General features: G+C 38.3%; 1 protein-coding gene across 5 annotated transcripts; it reads right to left on the reverse strand.

Moving 5' to 3' along the window:
• Nucleotides 1-29: 29 nt before the first annotated feature.
• Nucleotides 30-15,829, reverse strand: acox1 (acyl-CoA oxidase 1, palmitoyl). 5 transcript variants are annotated; one of them, XM_054779987.1, is made up of 14 exons: nucleotides 15,580-15,713; nucleotides 12,569-12,667; nucleotides 10,314-10,474; nucleotides 5,344-5,451; nucleotides 4,443-4,562; nucleotides 4,249-4,364; nucleotides 3,907-4,076; nucleotides 3,515-3,677; nucleotides 3,160-3,350; nucleotides 2,612-2,791; nucleotides 2,429-2,534; nucleotides 1,640-1,783; nucleotides 1,351-1,557; nucleotides 30-1,272 (listed from the first exon to the last, which is right to left on the reverse strand). In XM_054779987.1, the coding sequence occupies exons 2-14, from the start codon at nucleotides 12,628-12,630 to the stop codon at nucleotides 1,222-1,224; spliced, it is 1,779 nt and encodes a 592-aa protein (XP_054635962.1). In that variant the 5' UTR covers nucleotides 12,631-12,667; nucleotides 15,580-15,713; the 3' UTR covers nucleotides 30-1,221. The 5 variants fall into 5 exon arrangements, with proteins under 5 accessions (XP_054635962.1, XP_054635959.1, XP_054635961.1 ...); XM_054779984.1 differs by having other exon boundaries at nucleotides 31-1,272; nucleotides 12,569-12,728; nucleotides 15,580-15,829; XM_054779986.1 differs by lacking the exon at nucleotides 10,314-10,474 and adding an exon at nucleotides 8,390-8,550 and having other exon boundaries at nucleotides 32-1,272; nucleotides 15,580-15,710.
• Nucleotides 15,830-19,566: the final 3,737 nt, after the last annotated feature.

The raw sequence follows: 19,566 nt of genomic DNA on the forward strand, positions 1-19,566 counted from the left end.
AGCTTATTAACCAATGAATCTACACACGGACACAATATTTATATTGTTTAGATTTATTTTGACAACATGTCAAATTATTAATCAATATTCATAGAAACTAGCTAACATTCAACCAATTATGGTTAATAAACATCTACTGATTAACATGCCTTTACGGCATATACACATGGTTAAATACACATGGTTAAATGCAAATTCCTCAGGCACATACTGTAATCCCACCAAATCATTCAGTTCAAAAAGAGGTCTTTAGATTGAATATCCTATATCACTATAGTGGTTTATACCAAACATTAGCTTCCATAAAAATATTTTTGTGAGTGCCAAGTCACGCATTGAATTTTCATCAATTGTTGCAGTTTGAAAGACAGTAAGAATTTGGACATTGCGTACATGCAAAACTTAAGATCATAATTTCCTCACTTTGACAAAGACATCTCCTGTTGAAATGATAAAACGTAATGGAGAGGAAGTCGATGTGCAGAATCAAAATCAGGACCATAACGTACTAAAGGAGCCTCTAGTTCAAGACATTTCAACTCTCCACTGAGTTCAACATACACACAAATAGCATTATGGATTTGATCCTTTTCAAGTGCGTGTTTTTCTATGTGTGAGTGCAGTACTGCTTATTGTGGTTTCAATGTCCCCACAACACAGGTAAACCTATAGGAAATGTGCAGTATATACAGACCTTTAGGTAAAAGGTAGGGGGTAAAAGGTCAATGACAGAAATAATATGACCACACTATGTCTTTGTGGTACAGCGGCTCTCATCACCATGTACAGTACTATGCCAAACCACAGCAATGGTTGTGGAACTTAATGATGCAAAACAGTATCACTTCCTTTCATTAGCATATAAATAGCCTTAATAGTCCGTGTAAAACAACCCAAAGTGTTTTTTGTGTCGGGGATTGTTATGTAACATTCATACTTGTAGTTACGTTTTGTTCTCACTGGTAAAAACCTGCACTGAGAAATTCAGCTGGCGAACAAAAAGCCGCCATCAGGCCACCACAGCAAAGTGTGGAGAAGAAACATTACATAATTAGACTGGTAGCGTTCAAGATGGCTAATGATGTATTATTTCAAACCATTTTAAAGCTTAATTCATACAAAATAATTTGAATCAAAAACATTTCTTTCCCTCATCAGTTAGGTAGTTTGTGATACAGAATTAGTACATTTTATATTTATAAGCAAGTGTTCTTTTTCAGCTCACAGTTTGGACCTCAGGGGTTTCAGATACTTCTCAAAGGACTCATGCACCTGCACAGGAAAGAAAGTAACCGTTAACTGAAATTATTTTTAAAAATCTGTAATATAATAAAGCCCTCCTTTACTGACCTCTGTGGAATTGAGGGGTGAGCGGCGGGCCCATTCAAACATGTGCTCATAGACGTTCCCGTCGTACCTCCCTAGCACCGACTTAAGCATCCTGTCGTGGAAATTAAAGGCATCCACCAGCGCCACGGCATTTGGCCTCAGCTCAGAGAGCAGCTCCTTGATACGAGCAGAAATCTGTAGCACCTGTGAGCCATTCAACAGCCCAGCCTGAGATAAAACAGAAAAATGCAGATGAGGATAAAATAAGCCAATACGCACCAAGCAATACAAAATATTATTACAACTGTACCAATAGGAAGTCTCCAGAGTTGTTCATGATGCCATGAAGAGCATATAGCCGCGCCAGCATAGACAGCACTGAGCGTATGGGGGCATCGTCAATCTCCCCTAGCTTGTCAGTAAACAGCTTCACTACTACATAGTGGCAGTGGGCCTGCGGGCAAAATACAGCATACACAGTTTAATGTAAGAGGATCAGGAAAAATATTTGTTTTACTTCAAAGTCAGATTTGAAAAAATAATAATAATAAATAAATAAATACATCTTCGCTAAATATCTTTGAAAGTCTGCCAACTATCCGGAGCTATATTTTGTTTTTCTTCAGCTAACTGCATGATGTTGCTTCTAAAATGTGACTCATGTTAGCACTGTAGCACACATTGCTATGCTAATGTTGCTGTCGTTTGTGTCCCCCATCCCACTCCTTAATGTTACGTGTTGTATGTGATAGATGGCATCTGTTATGTTGGACAAGCGGAGAAACTGCACAATAGTGTTTCTTGGAGACATTCACTCTCTCAGAGACAGGCTGGACAAACACAGCTCATTAGCACTAAAAGGTACAGACACACAATACCGCATTTTCCGAGTAGGGCTTACTCAAGACACTTGCAAACTGTCTAAATTTCAGCATCAAGGCAATACACTTCCACTCCAGTACACATTCCACACAACAGTTCCACTATTGTGGGACCATAATATAATATGGGACCTTTAATTCTAAATTTAGCTTTAAACAATACATTGGAATTGGGGTATACTCAATTCATTTTTACAAAACAAAACAAATTGTCTTACATCCGAGGCTCTGACCAGGTCGATAGCACTATTATTCCAGGCATCCTCTTGGCTCTTCCTTTGCTGCAGCTCCTTCTGGATGCTCTTGGCTGCCAGCTCGACCAGACTAAACACACAGAAGGATAATTTGCATGAAGCACACAAATGTGATCTAACCTATAAGTCTGCTTTCAAACATCTTACATTGCGGCTCGTAGTTTGTAGACCTCCACCAAGCCGGACAGGTCGCTGATGTCGATACCAGTGGATCTTGCTGCGACAAGCTGTGGCTGGACTCTTTGATGGTCAGCCTCATTGAGGTATGAAACAATGCCATGCAGCAGCTGACCTGCTCTAGCCTGTCTGTAGCTCTTCATCAGGTATCTGCACAGAAACACACACATCATCTTTTGAGGATGTCATTGGTGATTTAAAATTTTATTCATCGGCCTCTTGTTGTTTCTGTACCTGGTAGACTGGCAACAGCACATTGTGTGATCCATTTCAGTGAATTATATATTACAGAGAGCAACAACCTAATTTCCTGACTACCAATATCCTACTAACTTCTATAAAGCTGGCACAGTAAATCCCAAACAGCTCCAAATTAATTATGAGGAGTGTGTGATGCCTGCATGTCTGGTAGAATAGGGCGGGACATTCGCTATGTGGTGCATAAAGGAAAAATAACACACCTAAGAACATCTGTCATTCATACAAGGCCACATGTGTGTTTCAGTCCAGTGACACACCTGGCCGTCTGTAGCATCATGACTGTGTTCTCTCCCTCATAGGTGCAAGTAGGGGTGAACTCCACATAAATGTCTGGTAAGGCGCTGCTGCGTGAGTAGCCGTGACCGCCGCACGACATGCGGCAGACCTCGATGGCAGAGTTGGCTGCCCATGTGGTGAAGGCCTTTAGGCCCGCAGACAGAGCGTGGAGCTAGTGTGGAATGGAGAGCAAAAAAAGGTAAAAAAAACATCTCCTAAAAATGCTTTTCAGGAAGTCAGTAAACGAAACAATATAATTTATGTACTATGTATTATGCATTGCACTTAAGTATTTGTTATTTATGTGTATGCACGTAGAGTATGTCCACTCTGTACCTCTGGCAGCTCACTGAAGTCCCCTTGGTTGATATCTCCTGTGATGCGGTGGTATGTTTGACTCATGTACTGGCCAACAAAAGTGAAGGCATAGGCCATGGCAAGCACAGGGAACAGCTTGTATTGCTGCGTCTGGTACTCGAGGATCTGGGGCTCTGGCTCTCTGCAGGACAAATACATTTTCAAGACAATGCATTTTCTATTACAGAATCTCACTCACTACTGTAAAGTACAGTATATCCAAGTTTCATGTCTATAGTATTGTCCCATGAGAAAATATACTGTAATAAAAATGTTTGCTGAAATGTAAGGGATGTAATGTATACTGTACAGTACTTGCAAATTGTGCATGTTTAACACTGTGTTAGCTTCAGTCATTAACAATGACTGACCCAGGACGGATTTCCGACTGGTGGCGGACTGCACTGTAGCGGATGGCTATGGTGCTGGATTTGGCAACGGCACGAGCCGACTCGCCAACAATCATAGAGCGGATGAAAACCATGGTGCCGTAAGTCAGCTTGGCACTGGGTGGCTTCACATAGGTTCCATCAGGGTCCACCTAGTGGAGAGAGATTTTTCCGAGTTAAAGTTGTAAAAATAAGTATTTGGGGGAATCAATTTCTTTCAGTACTGTAATATATCTTGATTCATGCAGTAACTCACTGCTGGAAGTTAGGAATAATTCATGAACATTGTGACAATGCAAAATGTGTCATATTTGATCAGCTGACCTTGGCATATTTCATGAGCATGTTATCTCGTGGTATCCGTACGTGGTCAAGTTTCAAAAAGCCGTTGTCAACCTCATTAAAACCAAATTTGGGTCCGATATCTCCAACAACAATACCTAAGAAGAAAAACAGTAGTAGGATTTTATTCACGTACCAAACCAAATATGAACCAAATGAATGAAAGCTGCAGTTACCAGGCAGAGGCTGGTGTGTGTTCATGTCACGGATAGGTACAATGAAAGCGTGCAGACCGTGGCAATTTCCCTGAGTATAAAGCTGGGCAAGAACAATGGCGTAGTTTGATGTCTTACCAACTAGGAAAAGAAAAGACAAAAGGTTTGTTTAAAGACATTTCATTAAGATTTACAATACTGTAAATACAGCAGATCCCCGCATATACAATTCACCAGTCGAGATCCCACAAATTGGTGGATTTCTCATCAGCAAATTTTTTTAGTTAAAATTTTTTTTTTTAAATTTAAACTTTTTTTTTCCCCTCTGAAAATAGCCTATATTTTCAGCAGAAAAGATTCTCAAGTCGGAAATAATTTATAAATGTTACATTATAGCGGAAATGTACAGCATACATGTAGAGTATCACGTAAGGGCCATGTTTGTTTGGCTACAGAACCACTAGCTTTCACAGTCAAATGTTTGTGTCAACAAATTTTTATGGAGGTCTCATTTACTAGGGTTTTCTTCATCATTTGCGGGTGGTCTTGGCAGTATTCTCTCCTGCAGGGGTCACCAACATTTTTTCTTGCGAGAGCTACTTTTAGAAAATGAAAATGGCCACGAGCTACTCATTTTTGTAGAAATGATTTTCATACCTTATTCCAACCCAAACAAATCAAATATGCTTGTTTTACCAAAACATTCACAAAATGCTGGTATCCACAACTCACATTTTATGTTTCAGAATACTTTTCTTTCTAGTGTTCTCACATTATTAACTGAAAACCTGAATGAAAAGCAGGCTTGCGGGCACCTCATGTGGTCGTGGGGGGCTACCTGGTGCCCGCAGGCACCACATTGGTGACCTCTGCTCTACTGTATGCCAATTTGTTTGACAGTCTTTTAAAGTTGTGTACTTACGGCCTCCAGGCCACCATTTGATGGAGCTGACAGTGGGACTGTTAAGGATGAACTCTTGTGTGGCCGGGTCAAATGTGGCGGTGGTCTCCAGTCCTCTGAGGTGTGTGCCTAGAGGATGGCAGCATAGCGGAGCCCACAAGAAATATGCAAAGTTACAGAAAATACAAGAATATCTACAAACTACGTAACCAAAGTTAGTTGGCCAAGTACTGTATATAACTGCAGTTTTCAAACAGTCAGACCTCCCACGGGACTTTACGAGGTCCAGCAGCTTGACAAAAATAAGGAAAAACATTTTTCTACGCTTGTAAGCCAATTTCAAAGGCTAACTTAGTTGAGTCTGAGAAGCTATCCACACGGAAACGTTTTCAGGTCAAAACAGCAAAGTAGTTTTACGTTTCAGCATCTCATCCAGGTGGAAACGGCGTTGTGGGTGCCCTGAAACGGTATTTTTGGAAAACGACTTTCAGAGTGGGAAAATCTGAAAACCGCGGCTTGTCGTTTCCGTAGACTAGATCCACTGCTTTTGAAAAAAAAAACAATGACATCAGCGACCCGTCGCCGTAACGTGACCAGAAGTGAGCTTTGACAACAAGCCAACATAATATCTGAATATTTTGAGTGTTATGACTCACCACAGTCAACATTCTCCCGTATGTTCTTGTGTTATACTACGACGCACATGTAATTCCACTTTCATAAGTCTAGATGAGCCTCGGAAAGCGGAAGACGACAAACTTACATACATGTGTCCTTTCTTCTTCTATCGTATGTTGTGTCACGTGGTTCCGTTTGCATGTCTGTTCACAGCGCTACATGTAGATGTACCTTGCGTATTACAGTTATTTTCAGTCAGTGATCTACTCCCGTCTGGATGTAACCATTTACTAATCCAGGACAATATGGCAAAAAATTGTTTTCAACCTGCCAAAAAGAAAATATCAGGAGCGTTCCCGTGTGGACAGGGCCTGAGAGGTGAGCAGAAAATGCCACAAAATATGCTGCAGAAAATGTTTTTCAGGGAGTTGGGTGGGGGTATCAGCAGTATTGAGGGGAAGATCACTGTGTCAATTTGAAAACCTCTACTCTATAAAATAAAAAGCATGATCGTGAAAACACACATATCTTTGTTGAAAACAAGCCCATGAGAGTTGCCAATTTATTAGGTACTGTAAATACAGTATGTGTACACAGGACATTGCCCCGTGCAGGAATCTGTATTATAGGAAAATATTTGCTTTAATTAAATCGATGTTCACTGTGGGTGGGCTACTTTGAAGAATAGGAGATTAGAAAACCAAAACAGTGTACCTTATAAATGTTTGACAGATCTTAAAAAAAAAAAAAAAAGTTGAACCCCTCATAGTGCATCTGTGATATGCATGTGATTGTTTTGCTGTTACAAAATTCTGTGTATATCTGTGTGTGTGTGTGTGTGTATAATATACACACACACACACACACACAACAGGTGGTGTGTTTTTCTACTTTAATTTGGCGTGTGATTCCAAATCCAGACCTCCATGGGTTAATAAATTTGATTTCCATTGATAGTTTTGTTTGATTTTGTTGTCAGTACATTCAACTATGTAAAGAGCAAAGTATTTAATAAGAATATTTTATTAAGTCAGATCTAAGATGTGTTATTTTAGTGTTCCCTACTCAGAAATTAGAATATCCTGAAAAGGTTGTTGTATTTCTGCATTTCAACTTAAAAGGTGAATTTGACATATTATATAAACAAATAATATGCAAATCAATATATTTCAAGTTTTTATTTCTATGGATTTTGCTGATCAGGTCTTGCAGCTTAAAAAAAAACTCAAATTCAAAAACTCACAAAATTAGAATATTACATAAAGTCAATGTAAAAAAGGGTTTTAAATACAAAAATGTGAGGCCTCCAAAGCTAAACTCTTGCACCTGTATTTAGTACTAACTGCTTTTATCCGGCATGGCATGGATGCTACCAGTTTGTGGCATATCTCAGGGATTATGGAAGACCAGCATGCTTCAATTGTGGCTTTAGCTGTTCTTTATTGTTTGGTCTCTTCACGTACAGTTTTCTCTTGACAATGACCCACAGATTTTCTATGGGGTTCAAGTCAGGTGAGTTTGCAGGCCAATCAAACACGGTAATCGCATGGTCGTTGAACCAGGACTTTGTACTTTTACCAATGTGAGCAGGTGCCAAGTCCTGCTGGAAGATGAAGTCTGCATCTCCATAAAGCTGTTCTACTGAAGCAAGCATGAAGTGCTCTAAAATGTCCTGATCGACGGCTGCGGTTATGTTTGACTTCACGAAGCACAGAGGACCAACACCAGCAGCTGACATGGATCCCCAAGTCATCACAGACTGGGGAAACCTAACACTGGACTTCATGCATCTTCTATCATGCTCTTCTCCAGTCTTCGTCCAGACTCTGGGACCTTTGTCACCATTTTACATGTCATCAAGGAGGAACTCCTTGTGAGTGCAATATTGGGCAGAAATCACAGAAGAAAAGAAAGTAGAAGGGCGGTGAAGTTAAACAGAAAGATGCGCTAGCATCGTTTAAATCAAACGTGTGGACTCACTTTGGCTTTCATAGAGACGATGACTTTGCAGGATGTACAAAAATACAACCCACGGGCAGCATGACAGACATGCACAGCCATCTCGTTCATCACCGCTTGCGGAGAAAACTGTGCCTAGTAAGAGAAATGTTGATTTTTCTATTCAAATGCTAAATGCTGTGTTATTAAATCACAATATACGTCTTTAGTTTACGTTGTTTACTGTAACATTGTGCTGCTCAACCTTAACCTCAACCTCCTCAACCTATGCCACTTGTCCTCATTGGAGTTTGTTTTGTTTTTGTTTCACCCTGGTTTTGTTTCTGTCTCGCAAATCGTATTGTATCCTGAGGTACCCTGAGATTCCCAGCCCTAGTATTGTGTCATCACTTTGCAGTAATTAATAGGAATTTGTAGGTTGAATTGCAAAAAAAAAAAAATGTTCACATTTATTTACTCAGACTCTGAACCCCACTGTTCGGTATTTTACCGTGGCCCATCTCAGTCTGCGCGTAGGTGCCGATGATCTCTAGGTTCCAGGCGGGCATGAAGTAGCGGTCCATTTGTTCTGGGGTGGCCTGGTTGAGTAGTGTGGGCAGGAACATTCCGAGATGCAGATCGAAAGGCTCTGGCCTACCTGGGTGCACGCAGCTGAACCACAAGAGGACAGGAGCCAGTGGGAAAGAACACCATATGGTAATGCCAAGCAAAGGCAAGGGGGTGGGACAATACACATAAAGACAAATTATGGAGGGTACAAGCCAAATTAAGCACAAATCAATGGAAGTGATAATGAAAGAGGTGGAGGAGAGAAGAAGCAGTGAAGGAAGAAGGAAGGAGAGTGAGACCAAATAATTAAAACAGATTATGATGTATAATTTGGCTACAAGCTCAAGTCATAAAACACACAACCATTACGTATTAATGAAAGTACATTCCAATTAATCGAATCTCAGTAGAAAATGTGGTCTTGCGTTACACAAAGCAAGCCCCAGCAGGCAATGAGTGACAGACATACTGTTTGGTCCTAAATGGAATACTGTGAATGCCATGGGGGACGGGGGCCCATTAGTTTAAGCTTCAGCAGTAGTTCTGTGTGGATGAAATAGCAATTGGATAAGGCCATTCACTTGGCTTTGGACCAGAGAAGCAACAAACAATGACTGGCATGACCTACTTTCTCTGTCACAGGTTTCTCAGCCTCTCTGATTAGAAGAGGATCCTGAGTTAGAAGCTATAGCTGAACCTCAGTTTGGCCTCTCACCATATTTTCTATACCATATGCTGTACATATAAGTTGATTTAGGGAAAAAACAAATCACAGAGCAATCGTAAATGGCTTAATGAATGTACTGTAAATCCAAAATCTGCTATGTGAACCACTACAACACCAATGGCCCAGTATTAGGTGCATTTTAGTTTCGGGGATTCATTTTTATGAGGATGAGTACAATGTGTTTTCTTAATAATTACTGCAAGATCACTAGAAATTTGAATACAATCAGTGAAAAACAGTTTAAGTTTCAAATTTTAGAGTTTTTTGTTGTTGTTGTGGGTTTTCATATATATTTTTTCATATTTTTATGAAATCACACTTTTTTTAATGAAAAAAATGCCTTGTAATAATCAATGTCTAAGGACAGCAAATTGAATTACACAGGTGGTCCTCGGTTCACAGCATTTCCTGTTAGGGCGTTTTGTGGTTAAGTACACGCTCCCATAAATTAATTAAAACTTAATTTTGATCCGTAAACACTATACTTGCTTGCTTGACTAATTACAGTGCGGTGGGGCACCGAAAAATACAATATGTGCGGCTCACGCTACTCACAAGGTTAAAGATCGTATTGTAACGTCTATCCCGATGTTCTAAGGATGACGGTGGTTGATCAACAATCTCTTTATTCCATCCTTTTTACAAAACAGGCAGGAGAACACGAAAGTCAAAGTCATCATAAAATGGAGACACATGGTTGTTGATCAACAAATGAGTTGCAAAGTACACGTGATTGCCTCGTACAGTAAATTGAACAAATCAATTTGGTCTGCATTATGTCAAAACAGAATATTAAAACTTGTCATCAAACTGAGTTTGTTTGCAAATTGAGGAAAAGCAATCAGGAACAGGGAATGACAATATACAAAAATGTTTTAATTACTACTACTATTGTGGAGAGTTTACGAGATGACTAATGTCATTTTAAAATGCAGCATAAAGGGCAGGTTTGCAATGTAGCTTAATACCACAACTACTGGTATATTTACAACTACTAGGATATCGGTAACCTTTAACGTAGATCTGTCAAACACATACAAGTAAGCGAAAACAAGTTTGCACTTCAAATGGGCCTGTTTTCTAAACGTCAAAAACACAAATTTTTTGCTGTATTTATTTAGCAAAGTCAAGGACTGACCGTGACCCAGCTCAGTTTGAGCATATGTGCCAATGGCCTGGTAGGACTTGGCTAGAGGTAACCATTTCCTGGACTGCTCAGGGTCACAGAGGCCATAGAGTGTTGGGAGGAACATCACAAAATGTAGTCCCATAGCCTCATGAAAGTTGCCCCGAAATATGCTGGTTGAAGGGAAGGGATAGGATCAACAAGTGCGATTCAGGTATTAGTGTATTTATTAACATCCTTATTATTAAAGTAAGTCACTTTAACTAATGTTCACACTTCTAGGGACACACATTACTGTTAGAACATCATCAAAAAGTCCATTTTGCATAGTAAAAAGGTACCTTCAACACTGAGGATAAAATGGAACTTTAGCGCCTGTTGGAGACATAGCTATGCATAGCAATTGTTCTAGAGTGGAGAAAACAAGTATTTCATCCATTGCTGATTTTGTAAGTTTACCCCCTTAAAAAGACATGAACAGATCAGATTTTTTTGTATGGCAGGTTTGTTGTAACAGAGGGTGACAGAATATAAAGAAAACCCAGAAAAAAATAAAAGGTTTCTTGTCCCTCAGGTCTTTTGATAGCTCTTTGCTCTTGCCTGTGGTGGTGGAGATGTGTGAGTCAGAGTTTCTGTGTCTACGTAACAAGTTGAGCTTTGGAGTACTTTCCTAAAGGGACCGGACTAATAAAGATAGATAGACAGATAGATACTTTATTAATCTCCAAGACAATTATGCTGGGTGCTAATATGGATGCTTCATGGGCACAGAACCCGTGTGCAAGTCAGGGATCAAATCCGTAATTCCCTCAGTGAAATACAAATTATTTTTAAAAAATTCTGGATTTTTATTTTTATTCTGTATCTTCCTCTTAAAATAAACCTACCATAGAAGCTCTGGAATGTTCATATCTTTGTAGGGTAAAGTTGCAAGCAAATACTTAATTTCCCCACACTGTACGACGGTACTACAGTATACACTAGGTCCCCAACTTACGAACATCCGACTTGCGAACATTTGCGGATACGAACACTAGCCGACTGGTCTATATTTTATTTTATTTTGCTTTCCAGTTGCTCCATCAGTACTTATACTGCTACTGTACATGCTTGACCAGTAGAGGGCACTGTGACACTGCTGATGGGACCAACAGACACTGGGGAGAGAAAGCTAAATGGAAAGCTACAGTTGTATGATACAACCCGGACAGAGCGTGTGATTAAAGTTTATGAAGATTTAATAGGCCTGCTTAATTCTACACCACCCACAGAACACTACCTCTTTTAGAAGAGTCTAACGAGCACGACATTTGTCCTTTTTCAATATCTCCTCCTCCACCACTACCAACGACGTATGCTCGACCACTCCTCTTCAAAGGTAAATAACTTTTATCATTACGTATTATTATATCATTTTTATTATAGTTTTTTTCATTAATTATCCTTGTTTAATATTACCACTACATCCAAACTCATATTTACATACATACACATATACTGTATATGTATACACGTACATGTAGTACCTATATCATTGGCAATGTTACCTTTTCCCCTACTTAAGAACAATTCGACTTAAGAACGGTCGCCTGGAACCAATTGTGTTCATAAGTTGGGGATCTAGTGTATATACACACTCAACAAAAATACAAATGCAACACTTTTGTTTTTCTCCCATTTTTCATGAGCTGAACTATCTAAAATGTTTTCTCTATATTCAAAATGCCCATCTCTCGAATATTGTTCACACATCTGTCACCCCAATACAGTCAAAAAGCACATTTCGATGTGGCACTTATTATGGCCAACCTAAGGTACAAAAATCATTCAGTCCAATCACAATCTTGATATGCCACACAAACACAGATTTAGACAGGCCTGTGAACAATATTTGAGAGAAATACGCTTTTTGTGTACATACAATAAAGGTTTAGATCTTTGACTTCAGCTCATGAAAATTGGGAACAAAAACAACAGTGTTGTGTTTATATTTTTGCTGAATAAATCTGAATGATTTTATGTGCACTGTATTAATGTGGCAGAGCAGTGAGCTCACACGCCCTGTGACACAGTTTTAATCTCTTCATGTACTTTGCTCCAAATGTATTTGTCCACATACAACTACAAAGCTCAGGGTACAATATATTGCATGCCTATCTAACACTTTCTTTCTGATTTGAATGATTATGGTTTCCGTGCCTTATTTTTGTAAATAAATGAAAGTTGTGTGACGTGTCGCTTCACATGTCCCTTGCTTTTTCACTTACCTTTTATAACAGTAGATTTCCTCTGGGTCCGCAATGCCATACTCTCTCATCTTGAGGATCATTTGGGCACTCTTTCTAACAGCCTGGTCATAGCGCTCGCTGCGGGACAAAAAGTTTGGGTCCTCCTCTTTAAAGTCTGAGTCGTTAATGACCAAGGACTCTGCAGTGGACAAGGAAGGACTCAATAAGGAATGTACCTTCTAATTAATTAAATGTTTCCTTCCATGCATAACCAAAAAAGATGTTTAGAAGTCATTTCAATTTGTAAGGCCGCTGAGTCCGGGTGATACATATGAACTCAAATGGCAAATACTGCACACCACATACACATACTTCATCACATACACAAGAATGCACAGGTGACAGTGCGCAGGGATACGGCGTGAGACAAATATAACACAGAGCGTTTTGTGAGGTCTGATTTTTTTGAGAAGGCATTTTTGGGACGCAAATGTATTAATCTTTTGAACACATATCGTTTTGAGAAGCCAAACTCTTTACTTAATTGTCCCCAGCAACTAAGCGGAACTACGTTCTTCATCACAGAAACCTGACCAGAACTGGACTTCGGAGACCAAGTGGGTGGGTAAGTCGCTGTTATTGGACCACAATGCTGATGGGGATGTCATACAACTTCATGTCAAAAAAAATCTGAACTATTCTTTTAAGTCTAAAATTATATATGAATATATATTACTATATATATTAACTATATATACATACAGTGGCCAATTATTTTTGTTTGACTTTTTTGTTGTTTTAACTAGAAATTATATGAGAAAGGCTGTAAAATGTGGTGCTAACAGCAGAGGTGGTCAGGGTAAATATAAATAAATGGACATATGAATAAAAGCTGAAAGACAATGCTGTATAGTAGACAATAGTGACCGAATGCATAGCTTGAAGAACATCTGGGTAAAAACTTGTACCAACTTTTCCTTTTTGGAGTTAAAAGTAACTAGTACAATACACAGTGACTAGCATCATCTGTTAACATGTTTGACAAAGGAGTCCATGTTGAAAATAATCTCTTTTTACAGGTATGCCAAATGGTTTAAATGTATACTTGATTATGGTTTAAATCAGGGGTGTCAACCTCAAACGCACGGGGGACCAAAATTCAAAGCTTACTTTAGGTTGTGGGCCGAACTGGACATTGAATGTGTCTTTACATTGGCGTGGATATGCATTTTTTGTGTCAATTCATTCCTGCTTAAAATGTCTACTTTCCGATAGTCGGCAGATATACGATTATAGTTGTTTTGGCGTACTATATTTTATATCAACACAAAAACATCACAATCCGTAAGATGTGTAACAAGCAAAGGTTTGCAGCTGTAGAAAGGGCAAATTACGCATTTCCCAGCATGCTTGGCTGTAGTTAAAATGATCACATTTTACTGTCTTATGCCTCTTTAAGGTGTTATCTTATACAGACAGGGTGCAATCGTTAACATGCAGCCATTTTTATTCATGTACAAAATTATTATTTTGACTTTTGGTCTGAATCTGGCATCCTTATTAAGAATGCGTCTGTGTACGAGCCAGTATCAGAGTCGTTCATACCCAATTCAGGGAGCGACACTTCCCTTTTATCGGAGGTGTTAATAACAGGATAGGATTATACCACTACTCCGCCCAGGCTTAGTGTAACGAACCAATAGAAGGAGGGTGTTGGCACACCAATTCTGCCCACTCTTACTGTATTTAAGGCCTAAGCTACCAGCACTTATTAGTTCGCTGACGAAGCTCTTCGGATGAGGAGCGAAACGTCCGACACCTTCTTCACAGAAGTACAGATGACGTCTCAAGAAGCCTTTTCCTTATTAAGAATGTTTGAACATTTTGTGCTATATACAATCCATCCATTTTCTATACCGCTTCTTCCTCATTAGGGTCGCGGGGGCATGCTGGAGCCTATCCCAGCTGACATTTTGTGCTATATAAAATATTTTTTTTAATTAAAATGCTAGCGGAATAGTGGATGAAATTGCAGCGTGGGAAGCATTTGGCCCCTGGGTCTGAGTTTGACACCTTTTGTTTAAATGGTTTAATTTTATTTGGACATACTGGCATACATCACATATTACAATTGGCAATTAGTAGAAAGTCGATCAGAGCTTAATCAATCCTACCCCTCTTTGTTTCCCATCAATTGTTAATACATTAATTGACTTCCTATTCAACATGTGCCCCCTCGCCAGTTCCGAAACAACAAAAAAATAAAATAAAACAAAACAACAATGTGTTACAATGAAGTTGAGGTTTGTAAATCAATATAAATAAATTGTATAACACTTATTTAAAAGTATATGTAAGAATATTTTTAACAATGAAGAAGTTAATCGTTGACACATACATTTTTGGATGATGAGTGAGTACAAACAATGTAATATTTCAGATAGTCCTATAAGAAATGGAGAATAAGGAGTAAGTGTAGTTGTCATATGATATTTCCCTATACTTTGTAAACATGAACCGCTCAAACTGTGTTATTTTCACTGGGACATTTTAGTGCACTGTTTGAGTTCTTTGCTCAATCCGTTCCATAATTTGATTCCACACACTGATATAATAAAGTTTTTTAGCGTTGTTCGTGCGTATAAGTGTTTTAAGTTTAATTTTTTTCCAAAAGGTCATATTTCTCCTCTCTTGGTAATGTTCTAGAAACAACACCAACCAAGACAACATTTTACAGCACTCGACCCACTTTCAAAGAACAGATTGTTGACTGGTGTGTGCTGGAATTGCCACATGTAGTCACGATGTGATAAATATGAAAACAAAGACATTAATCGAAGACAATACTGTCACGTTAACTGAACCATTATAATTCATAAAAACAGACAAATTTTGTCTCGGAAGGTGCTAGCCAGCATTAGCTGTCTTAGGTTGCCTTCGACCGCCTGTTCAACCCTCAGTATTCAGTTTTGTATAGAATATACACGTCATCATTCGAAGTAAGAAATGAAAAATGAGAACAATATAAGTTGTCTAAAGTATGAATTTACCAATTTCTCGTCGTCTTCTGGTCTTTTCTGGGCCTCCATCCAAAATGTGGGTGAGTTTCTCGACTTCAAAGGTGGCCTTCTGTCGCTCTTTTTGTATGTCAGGATTCATGTCTGTGCCGAAAAAGCGACGTGAACGGTAAAAAAAAAAAAAAAAAGAAAAGAAAACGATAACAATACGAGAATACTGACAGTTGTGTAATTTGTGCGCTGGAGCGAGGTCGTTCTTCGCTGTTGGACACAGGCAGATGACGACGTCAGGTCACGTGACGTAAACCCGGAAGTAAGACATGCGCATTATTAAAGACAACCCGTCTCAACTTTCACGCTCAAATATAATCATTATTAATATATATAACCCCTGTAAACTACTAGATGTTGAAACAATGGAGAAGATAATAAGGAGGCATGGTGGTAGAGAGATCTGGTGTGGGGACTTTAATGCACATAATAGTTTATGGGGAAGTAAGCAAACAGATCACAATGGAATAGTAGTAGAAGAACTCATGGATATCAGACAGTTAGTATGCTTAAACAAGGGAAATGGAACAAGAATAGATATACGGTCAAATTAAATGTCATGCATTGACTTAACTCTGGTCTCACATAGCTTGGCAAGTTCCTGTGAATGGTATGTAAATGAAACCACAAGTATAGGAAGTGATCATTTTCCGATAAGTTGTACAATAAACGCAGAAGTAGATATCAAAGAAAGACCCAGACATAAAAAGTGGTGCTTTTCAAAAGCGGATTGGGGAAAATTCAGGGAGGAATGTAGCAAAGCAGCAAATTCAATATCAATGGAAGGTGGCATAGAGGAATGCACAGTTAAGATCACAAATAAGATAATAGAGGCAGCAATGAAAAGTATACCGTGTAAGTCAATTGGAGGGGAAAGGAAAATGGTTCCATGGTGGAATGAAAAGTGCACAACAGCTGTAAAAGAAAGAAATTGCGCATTAAGAAGGTTAAGGAAGAACCTCAGCCAAGAAAATGTAATAAATTATCAGAGGAAAAAAGCTATAGCCCGAAGAGTAATTAAAAACAGTAAACAAAACGCATGGAGGGATTATTGCTCTGCCATAGGAAGGGAAATTAAGATAGGAGATGTATGGTCAATGTTAAAGAACATGAGTGGGAAAAACGTGTTTACTAAAATACCTATATTAGAAGATAATGGAACAATGTATGTGACTGATAAAGAAAAAGCAAATGTGCTGGGGAAAAAGTTTGCAGGGGTGCACAGTGGAGACCATCTGGATGAAAATCATAGACGAAGGAAGGAGAGGATGATAAAAAAGAATAGGGATGTGTTACTAAAACAGGATAGTGAGGAGAGTGTGATGGATGTTGAAATTAATATCAATGAACTGCTAATAGTATTAAATAAAAGTAAAGATACTGCAACAGGAGAAGACCAGATGAGTTATATTATGTTCCAGAACCTTCCAGAAAATATGTTGGGAAAAATATTATATTTATTTAACAAAATATGGGAAGAAGGGAAAATACCAACGCAATGGAAAAGTGCATTAATTTTACCATTTAATAAACCCGGTAAGGATCCAAAACACCCTGTGAATTATCGACCTATTGCTCTAACATCACATCTATGCAAATGGATGGAGAAAGTTCTAGTCAGAAGACTTAACTATTTCCTTGAAAGTCGAGAGTTACTTACAACTTATCAGTGTGGGTTTAGAAAAGGACGATCAACAATGGATGCTGTAGTTATAGTAAGTAATGAAATAGAGAAAACCTTTAAAATGAAAGAGTTGATGAATATTGTATTCTTTGATATTGAAAAGGCTTATGATTCCATGTGGCGGGAGGGTTTATTGATTAAGATGAATAGGATGGGAATTAGAGGTAGGCTCTATAACTGGGTCCTTGATTTCATATCGGACAGAAAATTCAAAGTTAAAATAGGATCAGAGATGTCAGAAGAATACAGTATAGCAAATGGTATACCACAGGGGAGTGTAATTAGTCCAGTTTTGTTTAACATAATGATAAATGATATATTCATGAATCTGGATAGAAGGATTGGGTCGGCCCTATATGCAGATGATGGAGTGATTTGGGCAAGGGGACGAGATTCTATAAATGTGACAAGTAAAATGAAGGAAGCAATAAAGAAGATAGAACAATGGTCATATGACTGGGGATTTAAGCTATCACCCAATAAAACATGTTACATGACGATTACCAGGAAAAAAGACATAAAAAATCAGAACCTGATGCTATATGGACAAAACATGATAAAAGTAGATCATTTTAAATATCTTGGTATGTGGCTTGATCAGAAAGGCACATGGAAGACCCATGTGGAAAAGGTAGAAGAGAAATGTAAGAGGATAATAAACTTAATGAGAGCTGTTACAGGTAAGGAGTGGGGAGCAGATAAACAGTCACTAATATATATATATAGAGCTTTGATGAGATGAGAAATATAGATTATGGAAGTTTTGTATATGGAGCTGCAGCTAAAACACATTTAATGAAAATAGAAAGAAATATTCACAAAGCATTTAGGATATGTACAGGTGCAATCACATCAACACCAATTAAAGCAATGCAGGTTGAGTTAGGAGAAGTACCGTATGACCTGAGAAGAGATCAACTTATGTTAACATACTGGAGTAGACTTAAAGGATGTAGGCCTGGACATCTGGCCAAGAATGTGATAGAGGAATGTTGGGAGTATAATACAACTAAAAGTAATAGCTTTGGGTGGGTAATTAAAGATAAAATAGATAAATATAACATAAAAAATATACATATTAATAATTCTACACCCATAAGCAATATTCCTATCTGGCTATTTCCTAAACCTGAAGTAGATATACATATAACAGAGTTAAAAAATAAATGGAAAGATAGTGAAAAAGGACATAAGGCAAGTCAATATATTAAAAAGAAATATTATGGTTACTTAGATATGTATACAGATGGATCAAAAAGCGAAGAAGGGAAGGTGGGGATTGGAATCTATGTACCAACAATGAATTATAGCATCATTAAAAGATTACCTGACCAGCTCTCGGTTTATACAGCAGAAATGATGGCAATTATTATAGGCTTGCAATGGATAGAGGAAATAAAACCAGATAGAGTGGTATGTTGTGTGGACTCTCTGGCAGCATTATATAGTATTAAAAATATGGAATCAAGTCGAGAGGATTTATTATTAGAAATACATCAAAACTTATTCCAACTACACATGTTAAAAATAGACATAAGATTTTGCTGGGTGCCTGCACATGTAGGGGTGGAGGGGAATGAGGTGGCGGATAAAATGGCTACAATGGGAATTAGAAGGAATGAAATTATAGATATACCAGCTGGTAAAGGCGAAGTAAAGGCAATAATCAAAAAACAAATGATGGAGAAATGGCAAAATAGGTGGGATGAGGGTAGTAGCGGGAGAAAGTATTATAAAGTACAAAAATCTATCAGTGCACAAGGGGTGAAGAGAAAAAACAGAAAAGAGGAAATAGTGTTAACTAGAATGAGGCTCAATCACACCGGGTTAAATGACAAGATGTTTTTGATAGGGAAATGTAAATCAAAAGTATGTATGGAGTGCAAAAGTATAGAGAACGTAGAACACATATTACTACACTGCAAGAGATATAGGGAAGAACGTGTAACGTTAAGGAAAAGAATTAAGAAGATAGGAAGGGAATGGAGCATTGAGGGTATCTTAGGAACAGGTGGGGAGGGGGTAAGAGATATACAGAGGGCAGTGATAGAATATTTGAAGGACACAGGATTATATAATAGAATATAGATAAGTATTAGAATATTTTAGTATAAGTATTATTATTAGGATTATTATTAGTAGTAGTATAAGTAGTCTCCTCACTATCTAAGATAGCATAAAGTAAGATACTGTATATGGCCCATGTTACATACTCCGTTACAGTAGGTGGCGGTATGCACCTTTTCAAGTCATGGTTGCAACCCGCCATTAAACTAAAAGAAGAA

Source organism: Dunckerocampus dactyliophorus, chromosome 6 (genome assembly GCF_027744805.1).
Source record: "Dunckerocampus dactyliophorus isolate RoL2022-P2 chromosome 6, RoL_Ddac_1.1, whole genome shotgun sequence".
In the NCBI taxonomy this organism is placed as follows: Eukaryota; Metazoa; Chordata; class Actinopteri; order Syngnathiformes; family Syngnathidae; genus Dunckerocampus; species Dunckerocampus dactyliophorus.